Below are 16,844 nucleotides of genomic sequence, written 5' to 3'. Positions count from 1 at the left end.
TTTAAGCGCAAAAAGACGGATTTCTACCTTGTTACCACCAGATATATTCTAATTGAGATAGATAAAATTAAATATATAGCCTAGTTAGCAAGTAATTTATTATTTTTAAACGGTACCGCTTTTTAACAGAAAGTAGGATTTCTAGACGTATACGTCCATTTCGACAAACGCGATTATTTTTTAGTTTTAAAGCGCAAAAGAGACGTATTTCCACCTTGTAACCACCAGATATATTCAAATTGGCATAGATAAAATATGTTTCTTATTTATACTTAAATTTACTATGCCATGTATTTGATTTCAAGTTGTGTGGCTTTAAATAACAAACGTAACAAAGCTGATTATATTTCTTTGTTCCAGACATTTAGAAACTAAATTCGTATGTCCCCTCGGAATAAATATAAAATAAAGAAAAAACGATTGCTGTTAGACACAAAGTTCTGGTTTAAGTCGCGTCCAGGAAACGGACGCGAAATCTTTTCAAAATAAGCGTAAGGCTTTCTATGCAACTAAATATTAGTCGTCAAACATGGGATCAGACGTTTAAGTGGGAGCAAACATTTTTAATGCAATGCCAAGATGGTTATTAGCTAGAGTGGCGCTTTGCGGCGTTTGCGATGTTGGTTCTATGGCATTCAAAAAGGTCATATCAACTTGAGAATGGTCACCACTTTCACAACGGATTATTTTTGGATGTTGGTATCAAGTTAAGACTTAACATAAAGCATAAGGGAAAAAACAGAAATGGTTATATTCCCATTGCGTTTAAGTCTTGTTTTAACACAATAATAACGTGTTAATTGTTTGTGATACACTTATTTCTTTCATCAGTTTGCTGAAATCTTACCTTCCTAAATCGTGTCAAATAATTCTGACCCATATCTGCTCTTGCCAAAAGAAAACTCTTATGTATACACATATCTTTACATGTATTGGATACACATACATTGTCAGACTGTTTCAATTGTAATAATACCTATATATCAAACACTTTTGACACTGTTAAAATTTCGCTATCCATTTAATAAAGTATATATTTACTTGAATGATTGCAGTGGCGACCGTCCCATCCGAGGTCGCACACACACAGGTGAGCGTTAGAGTCCCAGCGTCCATGCGTGCATTCTAAGCGTAAAACAACAACACCATCGATAAACAAACTTAAATAAATGTTCGACAGACGGACATACATTGTATTCAAGATTATCAAATAGTCCATCGTCTCAACAGACACATTTTTTCCATATGATGCCAAACGCATTATTTGATGGTTAATTCATATAGGCCATCGTATGATTACAAAACCTAAGGGATGTACCCTCGGAATAAATATTACAGTTTACTTAAAATGATTTGTATATTTTCTGAAATTGCGCGACAATATTCTAAATGTATAAATATAACTAAAAACACGGAAACGCATTATCGTTATGCCTTTATGTAGATAACAAATACGGATTATTCAAAATACCAAATATTTTTATTAGCATATACCCATCAATGGTTTGGAAACACAAAACATAAATACATTCAGAATTCTAGCAATTATCCGCTCTGTGTCGATAATTATGAACCGTTCGACGTAGTCATATTCAATACGATCGTACTGCAGAATTACAATCAATCAAACAAAAAATGAATTGTGTTTCGTTTCTGGCATGTGAGTTAAACAATTTTGTTAACAATCCGTATTCCCTACACGATGGTCATATTGAGCAACGGCAAAAGATTTCTCACGGTCCGAGTTACATTTAGACAAATCTGACTGACAATCACTAAATTTCGTCTCATACATGTATGGTTCAAAAAAAAATTCTTCATAATCTCTTTCCATTGTATTCCATTGTAATTTACTTCTCTTAAAAAAGATGCGAGAAATTTTTACCTTTAAAGCGTATCGTGTATGTATCATGTTGTACGTAACATACTTTTCAATTGCGTAGTTGACCAAAAAGTGAGCAATCTGTGATATGTTAGTAACAATGTGATCTATTTTTTAATACGAAAGTTGGCGACAATATTCAAATGTTGCGAAAATGATCGCGCAATTGACATGGTATACCGAAATTCCAAAATTTAATGTAGGTCGGCAAATAAGGGATAACACGTGTTAGTGGTAGTGAACATTTTTTTAAAAATGAAATGCCAAAATAGTTAAAAGCCAGATGTGCGCTTTGAGGAGTTTGCGATGTTGATTCTTTTGAAAACATGATGTTCAACTATACAAAAAGTCAGCACTGTCACAACGGATTTTTTGGGGATTTGGATATATGACTTGAAATATTGCACCAGGTAAAAATATTGATGATTTTATGCGAATAGCTTTTAAGCCTTTTTGTTAAATACAATCGTGTTAAATGTTTGTTATACTGATTGTTTCATCAATTTGCAAAAATCTTATCTTTCTTAATGATGTCTTAAACATCCGACCCTTATCTTCTCTTGTAAAGCGCATCCACTTATGTATACACATATCTAAACATGTATCGGACAGATATAAGAATGTCAGACTGTTTCAATTAAAATAATACATATTTATCAAAAACTGTTGACCACTGTGAAAGTCCCAGTATCTATTGGAAAGAAATATATGTGTACTTGGATGCTCGCAGTGTTTACCGTCCCATTCATGTTCACACACACACTGGCGAGCGTGAGAGTTAAAGTGCCCATGCCCGCTTCCCTAAGCGTAAAACAATAACATCGATAAACAAACTTGAATAAATTCTCGACCGACATACATTGTATTCAATACTTGCAAATAGTCCATCGTCTTAACATAAACATTAAAAAAAATATGATGCCGCACGCATACTTTGATGGTGAATTAATATAGACATTCGTATTTTCATGACACAAAAAGGGATGTAGTTTACCGAGCATCTGAAAAATGGTACCCCGAAACAAATTCATCGTTTGATAAACAAACTAGACAATGACGTGATGGTGGATTATTTCGTGCATATCTGCCTGATCTTATCCGTTTGCGGATAAACAAACATAGGCCGTTATACTGTTTTGTAAGCAGCAAGGTAACTCTGTGTTCATTTTCACTATGTCTGTCTGTCTGTCTGTCTACCTGTCTGTGTTTCTGTGTTTTTTTGTCTGTGTATGTGTGTATGTCTGTGTGTGAGTATAATACATGAAATGCAAATTTGACTCAGCTCATGGATAGTATATTCTTTTCCTTCGAAAACCATGGTCAATTCTTAAGGTTGTTGTTTTGATAGCAAAGGCATGTTTTCTCAATCTTTACCGTATTGAACTAATCCATTAATTTTGTATTTAATTCGATTCGTTAACAAATATCATATAATTTGTGCTAAATTAACACACTTGCTTTGGTGTTAAGTTTACCTGTACACACCAATTTGGTCACAATGTGTACCGGCCCAATCCCAGTCACAAAGACATTTTGTCCGGTCATGCTCATCTTGGTGGCCATGTATACAGTGGATTTCACAAGCTCTTCCCGCCCATCTGTTGTCAGAACAATAGCAACGACTAGGGTCAGAATGACTCTGGATGCCGCCATTTTGACACTGTACATCACAAGTTGTACCGGCATAACCGGGGTTACACACACATTTGTTGTCGCTCAAATGTCCATGATGGCCGCAATCTGTAAATATGTAGTCGTTATGTGAGTATAACACATGAAATGCAAATTTGACTCAGCTCATGGATAGTATATTCTCTTCCGTCGACAACCATGGTCAATTCTTAAGGTTGTTGTTTTAATAGCAAAGGCATGTTTTCTCAATCTTTACCGTATTGGACTAATCCATTAATCTTGTATTTATTTACAATAAAATAATTGACGTATGCTTTATATTAAATTGATTGGCAAAATAAACTATCTGTACTTGTGTCAATGCCCAATTGTAAACGAAAATAGGCAAAATCGAGCATTAGCATTATTATTTCTAATTGTCTATCTGATAGGCACCACTCTTGTAGCTATTGTGTAGAATAACTATTATGCGAGATACACAAATAATAAAATATGGCCTTAGTTTGTATGTCATTAGCCTAGATGTTGTATCTCTTGAGAGCAATTAAATTGAAAACATGTTCAAAGTTAAATAGTACATTTTCATGCTTGTCCTTTATTGAACGTACAATCAAATATAGTACGACTTCATTTCGTGTCCTATTTGACCGTACACTCAGTGGATACGAAGGCAATAAAGATATTTCTGGAATGCACTTCCATACCAGATCAGATAAAACAACAACAGTAAAGGTCCTTTGTGTTTTAACATATGACAATCTGTCGTATTCCAAGCAAGCCCGTAATTTTCATTAATATATATCCAAACAAACATAAAATCCCCATAAAGTTAGACAAAAGATACCGATATATTCACAATGATCCCGAGTCCATGCAGAGTTACATTGACATTTTGTGTGGTCATAAATGTTCAATAATGTACATCTATTAAATAGAGATGTTTTATTATAATAAGTGTCAAGATGGTAAGTCAAACACGTTGTTTAATTGGGAGTCACTTAACTATTAGAATCATATATGCTTAGAATTTACAAAACTACTAATTTGATAAAGTTTTTTAAGAAAGTATCCATGTCTTTTAGATAGGGTATATGCAGTGTTATTTGAATTTAATATTTTCGCATTAATTATACGTTTTATGCAAATGCACAATGTATTAAATGCATTCGATTTGTTAACAAATATCATATAATTTGTGCTAAATTAACACACTCGCTTTGGTCTTAAACCTGTACACACCAATTTGGTCACAATGTGTACCGGCCCAACCCCAGTCACAAAGACATTTTGTCCGGTCATGCTCATCTTGGTGGCCATGTATACAGTGGATTTCACAAGCTCTTCCCGCCCATCTGTTGTCAGAACAATAGCAACGACTAGGGTCAGAATGACTCTGGATGCCGCCATTTTGACACTGTACATCACAAGTTGTACCGGCATAACCGGGGTTACACACACATGTGTTGTCGCTCAAATGTCCATGATGGCCGCAATCTGTAAATATGTAGTCGTTATGTGAGTATAATACATGAAATGCAAATTTGACTCAGCTCATGGATAGTATATTTTCTTCCTTCGACAAACATGGTCAATTCTTAAGGTTGTTGTTTTGATAGCAAAGGCATGTTTTCTCAATCTTTACCGTATTGGACTAATCCATTAATCTTGAATTTATTTACAATAAAATAATTGAAGTATTTCAATAAAATAATTGAAGTATGCTATATATTAAATTGATTGGCAAAATAAACTATCTGTACTTGTGTCAATGCCCAATTGTAAACGAAAATAGGCAAAATCGAGCATTAGCATTAGTATTTCTAATTGTCTATCTGATAGGCACCACTCTTGTAGCTATTGTGTAGAATAACTATTATGCGAGATACACAAATAATAAAAAGTATGGCCTTAGTTTGTATGTAATTAGCCTAGATGTTGTCTCTCTTGAGAGTCTGTCTGTCTGTCTGTCTGTCTATCTGTCTGTCTGTCTGTCTGTCTGTCTGTCTGTCTGTCTGTCTGTCTGTCTGTCTGTCTGTCTGTCTGTCTGTCTGTCTGTCTGTCTGTCTGTCTGTCTGTCTGTCTGTCTGTCTGTCTGTCTGTCCGTCCGTCCGTCCGTCCGTCCGTCCGTCCGTCCGTCCGTCCGTCCGACTGTCTGTCTGTCTGTCTGTCTGTCCGTCTGCCTGTTATTAGCCAGAGTGGCGCTTTGCGGCGTTTGCGATGTTGGTTATATGGCATTCAAAAAAGTTCATGTCCAATTTAAAATAGTCACCACTCTCGCAACGGATTATTTTGGGATTTGATATCAAGATTATACGTTCAACATTCCAGGTAACAAAGGAATGATTATATTCCCATTGCGTTTAAGCTTTTTTAAACACAATAATATCGTGTGAATTTTTTTCAATCAGTTTGCTGAAATCTTAACTTTCTCAATGGTGTCAAAAACCTCTGACCCATATCTGCTATTGCCAAATGAAACCACTTATGTGAACACATATCTAAACATGTATCGAAACACATATGAATTTCAGACTGTTTCAATTATAATAATACATATTGATCCAACATTTTTAGCATTGTAAAAATTTCGGTATCCACTTGAAAGAAGTATATATTTACTTATATCGCAGTGGTTGCCGCCCCATCCATTGTCGCACACACAGTGGTGAGCGTGAGAGTCCCAGCGTCCATGCCTACATTCTAAGCGTAAAACAACAAAACATCGTTAAACAAACTTTAATAAATTTTCGACAGATAGACATTGTATTCAAGAATTGCAAATAGTCCATCGTCTTAACAAGCACATTTTTAAATATGATGTCAAACGCATACTTAGATGGTGAATTCATACTGGCCATCGTATGATTACAAAACAAAAGGAATGTACACAAATATTATGTGCAAGATCTTAAACATATAACCATTAATACGAGAACATAATTGGCAATAATACAAACATATGTCTGTCTGTCTGTCTGTAAGTATGTAGGTCTGTCTGTCTATAGGTCTGTCTGTCTGTAGGTCTATATGTATGCATGCATGTGCGTTCGTATATTTTCTGCTTAGAGCATTCGAGTTAATTGACTGACCAGGTACTTGACATTTTGAATTGTTTGCTTTCTACCATGATTATAACTATTACAGTTATCAAGAGACACATACTATACTGGCATTCGTATATTATTTTATGAAAAAGTAATATAATATTTGTTGTGTAAACTACATGGGTCAGGTGAAGTAGTCTCTTTACTGTACATTTAATTGGCAGATTTTAGAACTTCTTAATTCATAAAGTAAGAATAGAGAGAAGATTTTTAATATTTTTCTATATAAATTTGAAAATGACAACGTTTATCCCTTCATGGCGTCATTTATTTCCGCACGATTCTCCAGTGACACTATTTTAAAATGCAAATAAACGGTGACATAAGCATGCTATACAAATAAAATAAGTTTTTTTTTGTAGAATATAGATTTTTACAAAGAGTGATGATATACAATAAGTTTGTTCACCACTTGTGGCTACAAAAATGTATTTTTATCTTACCATTTGTGATTTAACGTAGAGAATCTATCTAATAATTTAATAGTCTAAACGTATATATTTATTAGATTATTAACAGAGGAGTATGATAGTAACAAAGACATGCAAAGTACAAGTTACCTGCTGGAGTGGTTGACATTCGGGTCGTCGTAGAGGTTGTAGTTATCTTTGTAGTTGTTACGACTTAAAAGAAAAATTTGTGTAAACTTTCGGGAACAAAATATCAATAAAAAATGACTTATTTGTATCGCTCCGTCCATCGTATTATTTAAATCTTAGCGTATGTGATATATAGATTTATATCACGAGACCGTTGTCATTAACATTAATAATATATCAGAAGTCATATATTCTTGGTCAAACAAGTTTAATCATGGCATAAGTGTAACTGATGCTTATAGGTCAATATTACGATATAGTTGAAGTCAAAATGTTCATGTTTATATATATATATATATATATATGACCTTTAAATAATTGTTGCAGATAAATAAATAAATAAATACATTCATAAATATAAGATTATATAATAGACAGGTTAGTTAAACAAAGACGGATTTACTGTAATATATATTACGATGTAATATATGTTACGAGGGGGTATGCACATTAGATTCTACATGTATGAAAAAGACGAGTTCACACTGGAACAAATTATGGCTTAATATTTAACATTTGACAAAACAGGTATTTATTGTTTTTCAAACAACACAAAATCAACGAATTTATATATTTTGTGATTAACTGCAAATAATAAGCATGTTAGACAAAAATTATCCATATATTCACAATGATCCCCAGTCCTTCTAGCGTTACATTGACATTGTGTGTGGTCATAAATGTTCAATAATGTACATCTATTAAAGAAGAGATGTATAATAATAATAAGTGTCAAGATGGTAAGTCAAACATGTTGTTTAATTGAGAGTCACTTAACTATAAGAATCATATATGCTTAGAATTAACAAAATTACTAATGTGATAACGTTTTTTTTAACAAAGTATCCTTGTCTTTTAGATATGGTATATTCAGTGTAATTTGAATTTAATCGTGTCGCATTAATTATACATTTTATGCACATGCACATGTTTTAAATGTGTTCGATTCTTTAACAAATATCATATAATTTGTGCTAAATTAAAACACTTGCTTTGGTGTTAAACCTGTACATACCTTTCTGGTCACAATGTGTACCGGTCCAACCCGGATCACAGTGACATTTTGTCCGGTCATGCTCATCGTGGCGGCCATGGTGGCAGTCGATTTCACAAGCTTTTCCTGCCCATCTGTCAGAACAATGGCAACGACTAGGGTCATGATTACTTTGGACGCCGCCATTTAGACAGTGTATTTCACAAATCGTGCCAGCATAACCGTGGTCACACACACAGCGGTGGTCCAAATGTCCATGCCCGCTGCATTCTAAGCGTAAAACAAAAAACAACATCGTTACACAAACTTAAATAAATTTTCGACATACAGACATACATTGTACTTAAGAATTGAAAATAGTCCATCTTCTTAACAAACGCATTTTTTTAATAAATATTTTGATAAGTGTGCCAAACGCATACTTTGATGGTGAATTAATACAGACATTCGTATGATTATAACACAGAAGGGATGTATACAAATATTATTTGTACGATCTTAAGCATATAACCAAAATTATGGCAACATGATTAGCAATCTTAAACACATATGTTTGAAATTAGCATTTTATTAAATGCATATTTAAGTTTTCACAACGTATAACCAACCGAAAAAGTAAGTCATACACAAAGCATTAAATTTAGATGAGCATGGAAACAAAGATTTAATTGGTGTGCGCATGTCTCATTTTAAATTATCATGCCATATAAAGAGCTACTATTAAACAATCATTTGAATTTTACATACGTGTATATCCTTAAGGACGGATAACTTATTAATGAGTGGGTAGTTTACCGAGCAATTCGTTGGATTTACAAACTAGACAATGACGTTGATGGTGGTTTATTTTGTGCATATCTGGCTTATCGCATACGTTAGCGGATACAAAAACTAGACCATAATATTCTTTGGTAAGCGGCAAATTACTCTGTCTTCATTTTCGGTTAGCTCTGATGAAATCAAAATAAAATATAATATCTCACTAAAATGTATTGACGGAAGATATAAATTAACGTCATTACAGAGCATTATGACACGTAAACAAAATAAAATGTTGAAACAGTGTGTATAATGTACTTAGTAAGTACATGTTTTATTCGAAGCTATATTCTGATGATATTTCTAATGACTGTATAAAAGCTATTGAAATTAATTTATGACTATACTACCATGTGACAAATAAGACGTTAACGGAGGTATTTACTTTCCACAATAGTGATTTAACATTTAAGTTTAAAATCCAACATAGTACAAATATTATACTTTGCAAACGACAACAATTCGATAAACATGATACGCAGAGCACACCATTTAGTACAAGCGCATGAAGAAGTGGATGTAATGTATTGTCTTGATTCATCAATAACTGCTTTCATAGTTTAACAAATAAAAAGAAAGAAAATGTATACATGCTATTGAAATCTATTTAAAACACGAAATAATTACTTAAGCGCGTACTATATTGCTATCTATCGCGTTTAAGTTACCCTTTTCTATAAAAGTAGCATCATAACAGTGTAGTCGGTGTAAGTCGATTGCTTTTCCAACAAACCGTGTGCACATTAATAGACCAATGTGGACTGTATCTATTGAATGATGTAAAACTACTTTAGGTTAATGCAACTGGTTTGCACATTTGCATAAACCTATCTAAAAACATAAAAAGTGCGTTGACAATAACTATACAACTAGTATGATGTTAACAGAACTCAAACAAGTATACATACCTAGAGCAATCGATATGTCAACTGCAAACAAAGACATACGAAATGATAAAAAAAAAAACGGAATGTAATTCATACAGTAAAGATATATTACACGGAGTATGGAATCTTTATCACAAAATATATAAATATGACGAATATTTGTTTAAGTTTGTTTCAATAAATGTAAATGTGTATTGCATACCTAGCACGGCACAGGTAATCGAGGCAACCACAGCTACAACAAAATAACAAATTCAATAAATAAACAACAGAAATTGTAACGCCTGTTTAATACACATTTAATTAATTGTTTATGGTACAACACTATTTTAAAGACACATCAATGTACAGTTTTAACAATACAAATGTCTTATTTATATCACTTTTTTTGTTATTCCATTTTTTTATTTCCATCGTAATATATTTATTTCATAATTGCAGAACATATAATGTATGAAATACATAATTTTTAAAATATTTGTTTCACATTTTTCTCGATATAATTATGATACAAAGCATCAATGAAGACTATGGTTGGTGTGAATAAATATGTTTTAAGGTTCACCAACATGGAATAGAATCACAAAGTTACATAAATATATGGATAGACACACAAAAACCAAAAAGAAGAAAAAGTAAAGTGTATGTTACTTTAGGGTAGGTGTACCTATGTTACAAAGTATATTCAAATGGGTTATTTATGGTGGGTGTACAAATTGAGTATAAACAGCGCCTAGTGAGTATAAAATATATGTAATTTATTTTGTGTTGTCGCTATTAATTCCTCGAGTTTAATTCGATTATTAAAAAAAGATACAAAAGCATCTATTTGCGGTGTTGCTTTTTCCTGTTTGCATTTAAAGATAAAGTATTTACAAATCATTTTACGGAGTTTATAACGTGTGCATTTTTGGAGTCAGCTATGGTGGAATTACAGAATTATATTTTTGCAAAATTAAGTTCAATGTTTTCTTACCTTTTAAATTTGTTGTCAATAATTTTTTTTATATCCATCCAAATTTTTTGGATGAAGTGACAATCCCAGAATACGTGAATATTCGTTTCTGAGTACATATAACAAAAATCGCATAATGTTGACGGAACGAGATGGCATTTATGTAGGTAAGTGTTGTTTGGTAAAATGTGCATGAGATATTTATATTGGAAATTTCTAAGTTGGGTGTCAATAGTTAATTGGACTGATTGACTGAAGATAGCTGTTTGATTAATGTTAGGATTATTAAGCGTGTCTTTCCATTTGTTAAATTGTTTGAACTTTTCAGGTTTGTGTTTTAGTAAAAGAGATTTATAAAATAGTTTGCAAGCGTTTGTGTGTTCTGTTATTTTGTTAAGCATGTATTCCGGGCTGGTATAAATGATATCGTTTACTTTTAGTTTATTTTTCCAATCGACGGGTATGCTTTTGACAATTTGATGGTATTTATAAAGTCTGCTTTATCTATTTCATAAAGATTTACTATATCTTGGAAACTGTAAAATTCTCTTTTTCTAAAATCATATATATGTTCAATATATTGAATACCTCTTTCGAACCATGTTTTAATAAAAAAAAGTTTTATTTTCGTTTTTTATAAATGTATTATTCCAGATAATTTGGTTTTGTATTGGTGTTTCATTTTTTTCTAATGAGACACTGAGCCATCCACAGAGGATGTTTTTTAAGAATTCGGATTTTATGTTAAGGTCTCTAACATCTTTTTCATGGTAATTTGATTTGAAAATTAATATTACTCCATAGTTGTTTAGCATATTCGTATATATTCTAATCAGTTTTGAGTCGGGTTGAAATATAAATCTTTTCACCCAACTGGCTTTAAGGGATGTTAAGAATAGGTCACTGTCTAACATTTTTAAACAACCATCGGCATAATATTGTATGATCCGCTTTCTGGAAATTTTATCAGGTTTTTCATCCCACAGAAATTTGAAACATAGTGTATTTATTTTTGAAATGATTTCTTGAGATGAATTTGGTAAAACCGTTAATGGATATACAAGCTTGGGTATTTCAAAGTTTTTTAAAACTGTGATTTTTCCAATTAACGAAAGTTTCCACCGTTTCACTTTATTCAAACAAGTTTCAAAAGCATGCATTTTTTCAGGAAAATTTAATGGCATTACTTATGTCGGTTCGTTACTAAATTCTATCCCTAAAGTTGATGCGTGTTTAGAGTTCCAGATGAATTGTTTATGTTTGCAAAACTCGATTGGGTTATTTTTGAATGCCCCTATTTTAAGTATTTTACATGTATGTCTGTTTAATGTAAGTCCGGATATTTTCGCAAATTATTTTATGATTTTTATTCATGTTTTAAACGATATACGAGAACCGTCTAGTATGAAGGAAGCGTCATCAGCAAACAGTGACTGTTTTAGTTCTACATTATTAATTTTTAATCCTTTTACTTCTGTGTTAAGTTCTATGTCTATCGACATTAATTCAATGCAGATAATAAAAAAGGTACGGCGATAAAAGACATCCTTGTCTCAACCCTCTTTTTATACAGAAAAACTCCGAAAAATGTCCATTATTTATAACAATCGATGTTGCATCTTTATAGAATAACTTAACCCACTGTAAAGTGTGTTCGCTAAAACCGAAATGGCGCAGGCATTTAAACATAAATTCATGATCAAGACTGTCGAAGGCTTTATTAAAATCAGAAAAAAATATTAGGCCGGTTTCGTTAGTTTCATCAATTTGTTCAATAATTTCTTGTAAAAGTCTTACATTTTTGCCAATGTACCTCCCTTTGATAAAGCCGGTTTGGTTTGTACTAATTATGTGATTTAAGAAAGGTTTTATGCGATTGACAATGGCTTTTGTAGCTATTTTGTAATCCATATTAAGACGTGAGACAGGCCTCCAGTTATCGAACAAAAGGGTGTCTTTTCCGGTCTTGGGTAGTAAAGTAATTATGCTTTGTTTTTTGCAATTCTGTAAGGTTATTTGTGTCTAAAGAGTAATTAAGAGAGTTAAAAACATATTCCTGCAGAGATACCATCAGATCCTGGACTTTTATTGTTCTTCATGTCTAACAATGCTATAGCGAATTCATGCTGTGATAGATACTTTTGTTCATTATGCGTTTGTTCTGGACTTATCTTATTGCGTATATTCGTAAAGAAACGTTCATAATTGTTTTTATCTTTATTGGTGTCCTTTTTATAAAGATCTTTATAAAAGTTTGCTGTGTGATTTAGTATGTCTTTTTGGTCTTGTATTATGCTATTATTTTTAGTTTTTAGTTGTTGTATACTTTTTGCTTCTGCTCGTTTTTTTCCAGATTTGCAAAATATTTTGTGTTTTTTTCGGAGCCTTCACTCCACTGTGCCTTAGCTCGTAGCAGTATTCCTTTTATATTATTTTCAATTAGATTATTTAATTCACTTTTTGAGTCGATCAGTTGTTTGCATTTATCTAAATCATTGCTATTTATTATTAGTTGTTGTTCTAGCTATGTAATTTTCGATTTAAGTGTTTCTTCCTGTTCCTTATTCCTGCTATTTTTTTGCTGGCATATTTAATTGTCTCGTCTCGAATGCTCCCTTTAATTATTTCCCATAAAGTATTTGGATTAGCTTCGCGATTGATGTTTGCGATTTCCGATATAGACGCCCGGATACAACTTTGGTATTCTTGTTCCAATAAATATGAATTATTTATTTTAAAATACCCTGGACCTCTGCGATATAAATGTAGATTTAATTTAATTGATATTATTGAGTGGTCCGACTTGAACCCTGTTGCAATCTGCGAGACAATTTACAATGTCATGAGATATTAAAAAATAATCTAAGCGACAAAATATAGGCGGTCGAGTGTTTGAATGCCATGTGTAAACTTGTTTATGTGGCTTTTTTAAACGCCATATATCACATAGGTCATTGTTTTCTATTATTTCTTTTATTTTTTCGTTACATTTTTTATGTGTATCTGATCGACCGTTTAGTTTATCTGACGTATAGTTAATAACAGTGTTAAAATCCCCACCAAGGATTAGTGAATGAGCATTATACTGTGTTAAAAAAATCCGTATTATCCGTGTCTGGACCATAAATATTAAACATAACTATTAGTTTCCCTTGTATTTGTATGTTCAATAATTGTAGCCTGCCTATTATAATTTCCTAATATTCTAAAATATTATATTTAAAGTCTAAATCTTTCTTGATAAAAATGCCAATGCCTAGAAAGTTAGAACTATTTCCGCTCAAGAAAAGGTCTCCTCCCCATTGATTACCCCAAGGTATGTTATCTACATCTGCGTTACAGTGTAGTTCTTGAAGAAAGCATATTTTAAATTTGTTTTCCTTAAGCCATGGAACCATAATGGCACGTTTTGCTGATGATGCTAACCCTTTTGTGTTATAACTACATATTTCGACTGTCATTTAAATAAATGTATTCGTCGTTCTCATCTTTTTAACCGACACTGTGTTATAAGTATTTGTAACTCGCCCATTAAAATACAAGTTTTGGTTACACCCCGAAAAGCAACAGGTACACATGTTATTTATATCAATTAAATTTATTTAACAATTTCAAACTTAAATGATCTGACATGATTAAAAATCTAGTCCTGTGATAGGACATTTCAAAACAAATATTTTACCTTGCAAACAATTCATTTTGCAAATGGCCTGCAGGGCTGACAGGCTGTGTCTGACTGAATCACTTTAGTTAAAGATCACTTGTTTAAGATAATGGACAGGCGGAGGTCTATTTTAAGCAATCTATGTCATGCAATTTCATGCTGACCTACTTTGTCTTTACAAATTTCACTAAAGGCTGATTGATATCCACGATTTAAACATGCAATTAATTTTGAACTTCGTTTTATCGCTGGTAGGGTTTTCGTACGCGTTCGTCATTCAGAACGTTTTCCGATTAGGTGCGTACAACTGCAAAAATAAGTTGTTGTTGACTAATAATAATGTTCAGAAAAGTACAGGGGAAAAAATATGGTTGGAATATTATAATGTCCGTAAATCTGTTATTCTTAAGTATACCTCTTTCAGCATGCGACTTTGAAGCAAAATATCATGATAGCGATAACAATTGGAGCACATTTGAACCCCATATCGCCGAAATTACCGAAACAACCATAAACAGGTTTTATCTTAACGAAATAGCATATACAACAAAAGGTTCTCCCCGCTCTATGATGTTTGACAAACATATATTTACAAGGACAAGAACATGTATTATTTAAAGCACTCTTAAGGAATTATATGCGGCTGTGTTAATTAAAAATGAGTTTAAGCAATGTTTGAGCATACATCAATCTATGGATACATTCCTACATATTCCTATGATATTATTCGTTGATTTTGTGAATGCAAAATGAGTGTTAATTTGTAGAGGTCAGATCACGTGCGGTGGTAAAAGGGAAACCAGTTGTTATAATGTAGTGATAGATTGTTGGCGTATTTCGTATTGACTTCCCTTCACAACCATTTCAACTATTTGGTGTTTTCGATAATGGCAATGTCCAAGTCGTTATCTGTTTGCATGTATATAACTTCATAAAATTATATAGAGGATATTTGTTGGATTCGGTGGATTATCGACTTTAATTCACGAGTGATCATAGAAAATAATATTTTCACGAGTGGCGCAGCCACGAGTGAAAATATATTTTTTTCTTTGATCACGAGTGAATTAAAATCAATAATCCAACGAATCCAACAAATTTTCTGTTTATTTTATGCCTTTTTTTCACAGTTTATATACATTGTTAAAGAGTTTAACTTAAGAATTTCGCTGGGATAATGACGTCATTTCACAGTAAACAGTGACAATTATCGATAACTTTCACTGATAATTTTCACTGTTTGAAACAGTGAAATTATCAGTTTTAATTCACTGATATTTCTCTATAAACCACCGCAAATCATAAAATAAAATATAAGATTTCGATGAATCTCCTGAGAATTCTCCTAAGCATGCATATTCTGACAAGACTGCGCGGATGCGCAGGCTGGACTGAAGAAGCTACGTTGGCAAAATATTGCATACGTCCCATTTTAGCATGTCGCAGAGTCTTTAAAAATGTCATTTGGTCTTGTAAATGGAACATCAAACCACGCTACTTCCCGATTGAAAATTAGAGTCACATCGTGTTATTGATAGCAGACTGGCACATATCGAAAGCCTATTTTGACTTGCAGGAAAGATTTTCAGACAGACTGACCGCGTACGTTAAACATGTATGGCTAGATAATTTATATTGTGCTATCAACATAAGGCATTAGTTATTAATAGTTCACTCCTTCATCCCTTGATTATTTACCGACCCAGCACTGACCCTGAAAGTCTTGGGATCTGCTATTTCTTAATTGAAATTGGAAAAAATGGATATGGAAAAAAGAAGCTCGCCTATCCCTACACTGATAGGTGTTACGTCCTATACTCCAAAGATGCGGTGATGTTGTCGATGTTCCGAGTGATTAGGTTCAAATCAGCCAATTGAATTAATAAAGTTTATTGATTCGGGCTGCTGGCGTTATGTTAAGGTGAAAAGCTTGGATAAACGAATTCGTCGGAAAAGGAAAAATGAATTGCATAACTATTTGTAAACAACTAAGAATCGATAACAAGTGAAGCAAAGAACGAGAAACAAACGCCACAAACAACTATCAAATCATGTTAGAACCGAAAGAATGCTTGCGTTAGCATTGTTAATATATTTATACAGTTTGTTGTTTGGTTCTAATACCTGCCTAATTAAACAATTGTGGCATTATTCACATGAATACATAATCCACAATCGATGGCTTACCCATAAACAACGATAAATCCAAACTATTATAATCAAACATGAAACAAGAAAACCTGCCTTGTATGTGTTAGCGGGCTATGACGTTCATAATAAGGATTTCCTTTTGTGTTTATATATTATT

The 16,844-nt window shown here is 32.7% G+C and overlaps 1 protein-coding gene across 1 annotated transcript in view; it reads right to left on the bottom strand.

Moving 5' to 3' along the window:
* LOC127849333 (spore coat protein SP65-like) overlaps positions 1-9,953 on the bottom strand; it is a 111,698-nt gene extending 101,745 nt beyond the window's left edge. Inside the window, exons 1-7 of the mRNA XM_052382064.1 lie at positions 9,939-9,953; positions 8,233-8,481; positions 7,179-7,241; positions 6,134-6,214; positions 4,754-5,008; positions 3,368-3,622; positions 1,042-1,125 (exon numbers count right to left, since the gene is read on the bottom strand). Coding sequence (XP_052238024.1) covers positions 1,042-1,125; positions 3,368-3,622; positions 4,754-5,008; positions 6,134-6,214; positions 7,179-7,197 — 694 coding nt within the window. The 5' untranslated portion in view covers positions 7,198-7,241; positions 8,233-8,481; positions 9,939-9,953. The remainder of the gene's footprint in view (positions 1-1,041; positions 1,126-3,367; positions 3,623-4,753; positions 5,009-6,133; positions 6,215-7,178; positions 7,242-8,232; positions 8,482-9,938) is intronic.
* Positions 9,954-16,844: the final 6,891 nt, after the last annotated feature.

The sequence above is a fragment of the Dreissena polymorpha genome, chromosome 10 (assembly GCF_020536995.1).
Source record: "Dreissena polymorpha isolate Duluth1 chromosome 10, UMN_Dpol_1.0, whole genome shotgun sequence".
NCBI lineage: Eukaryota > Metazoa > Mollusca > Bivalvia > Myida > Dreissenidae > Dreissena > Dreissena polymorpha.
This window is presented reverse-complemented; position numbering and strand designations above follow the sequence as displayed.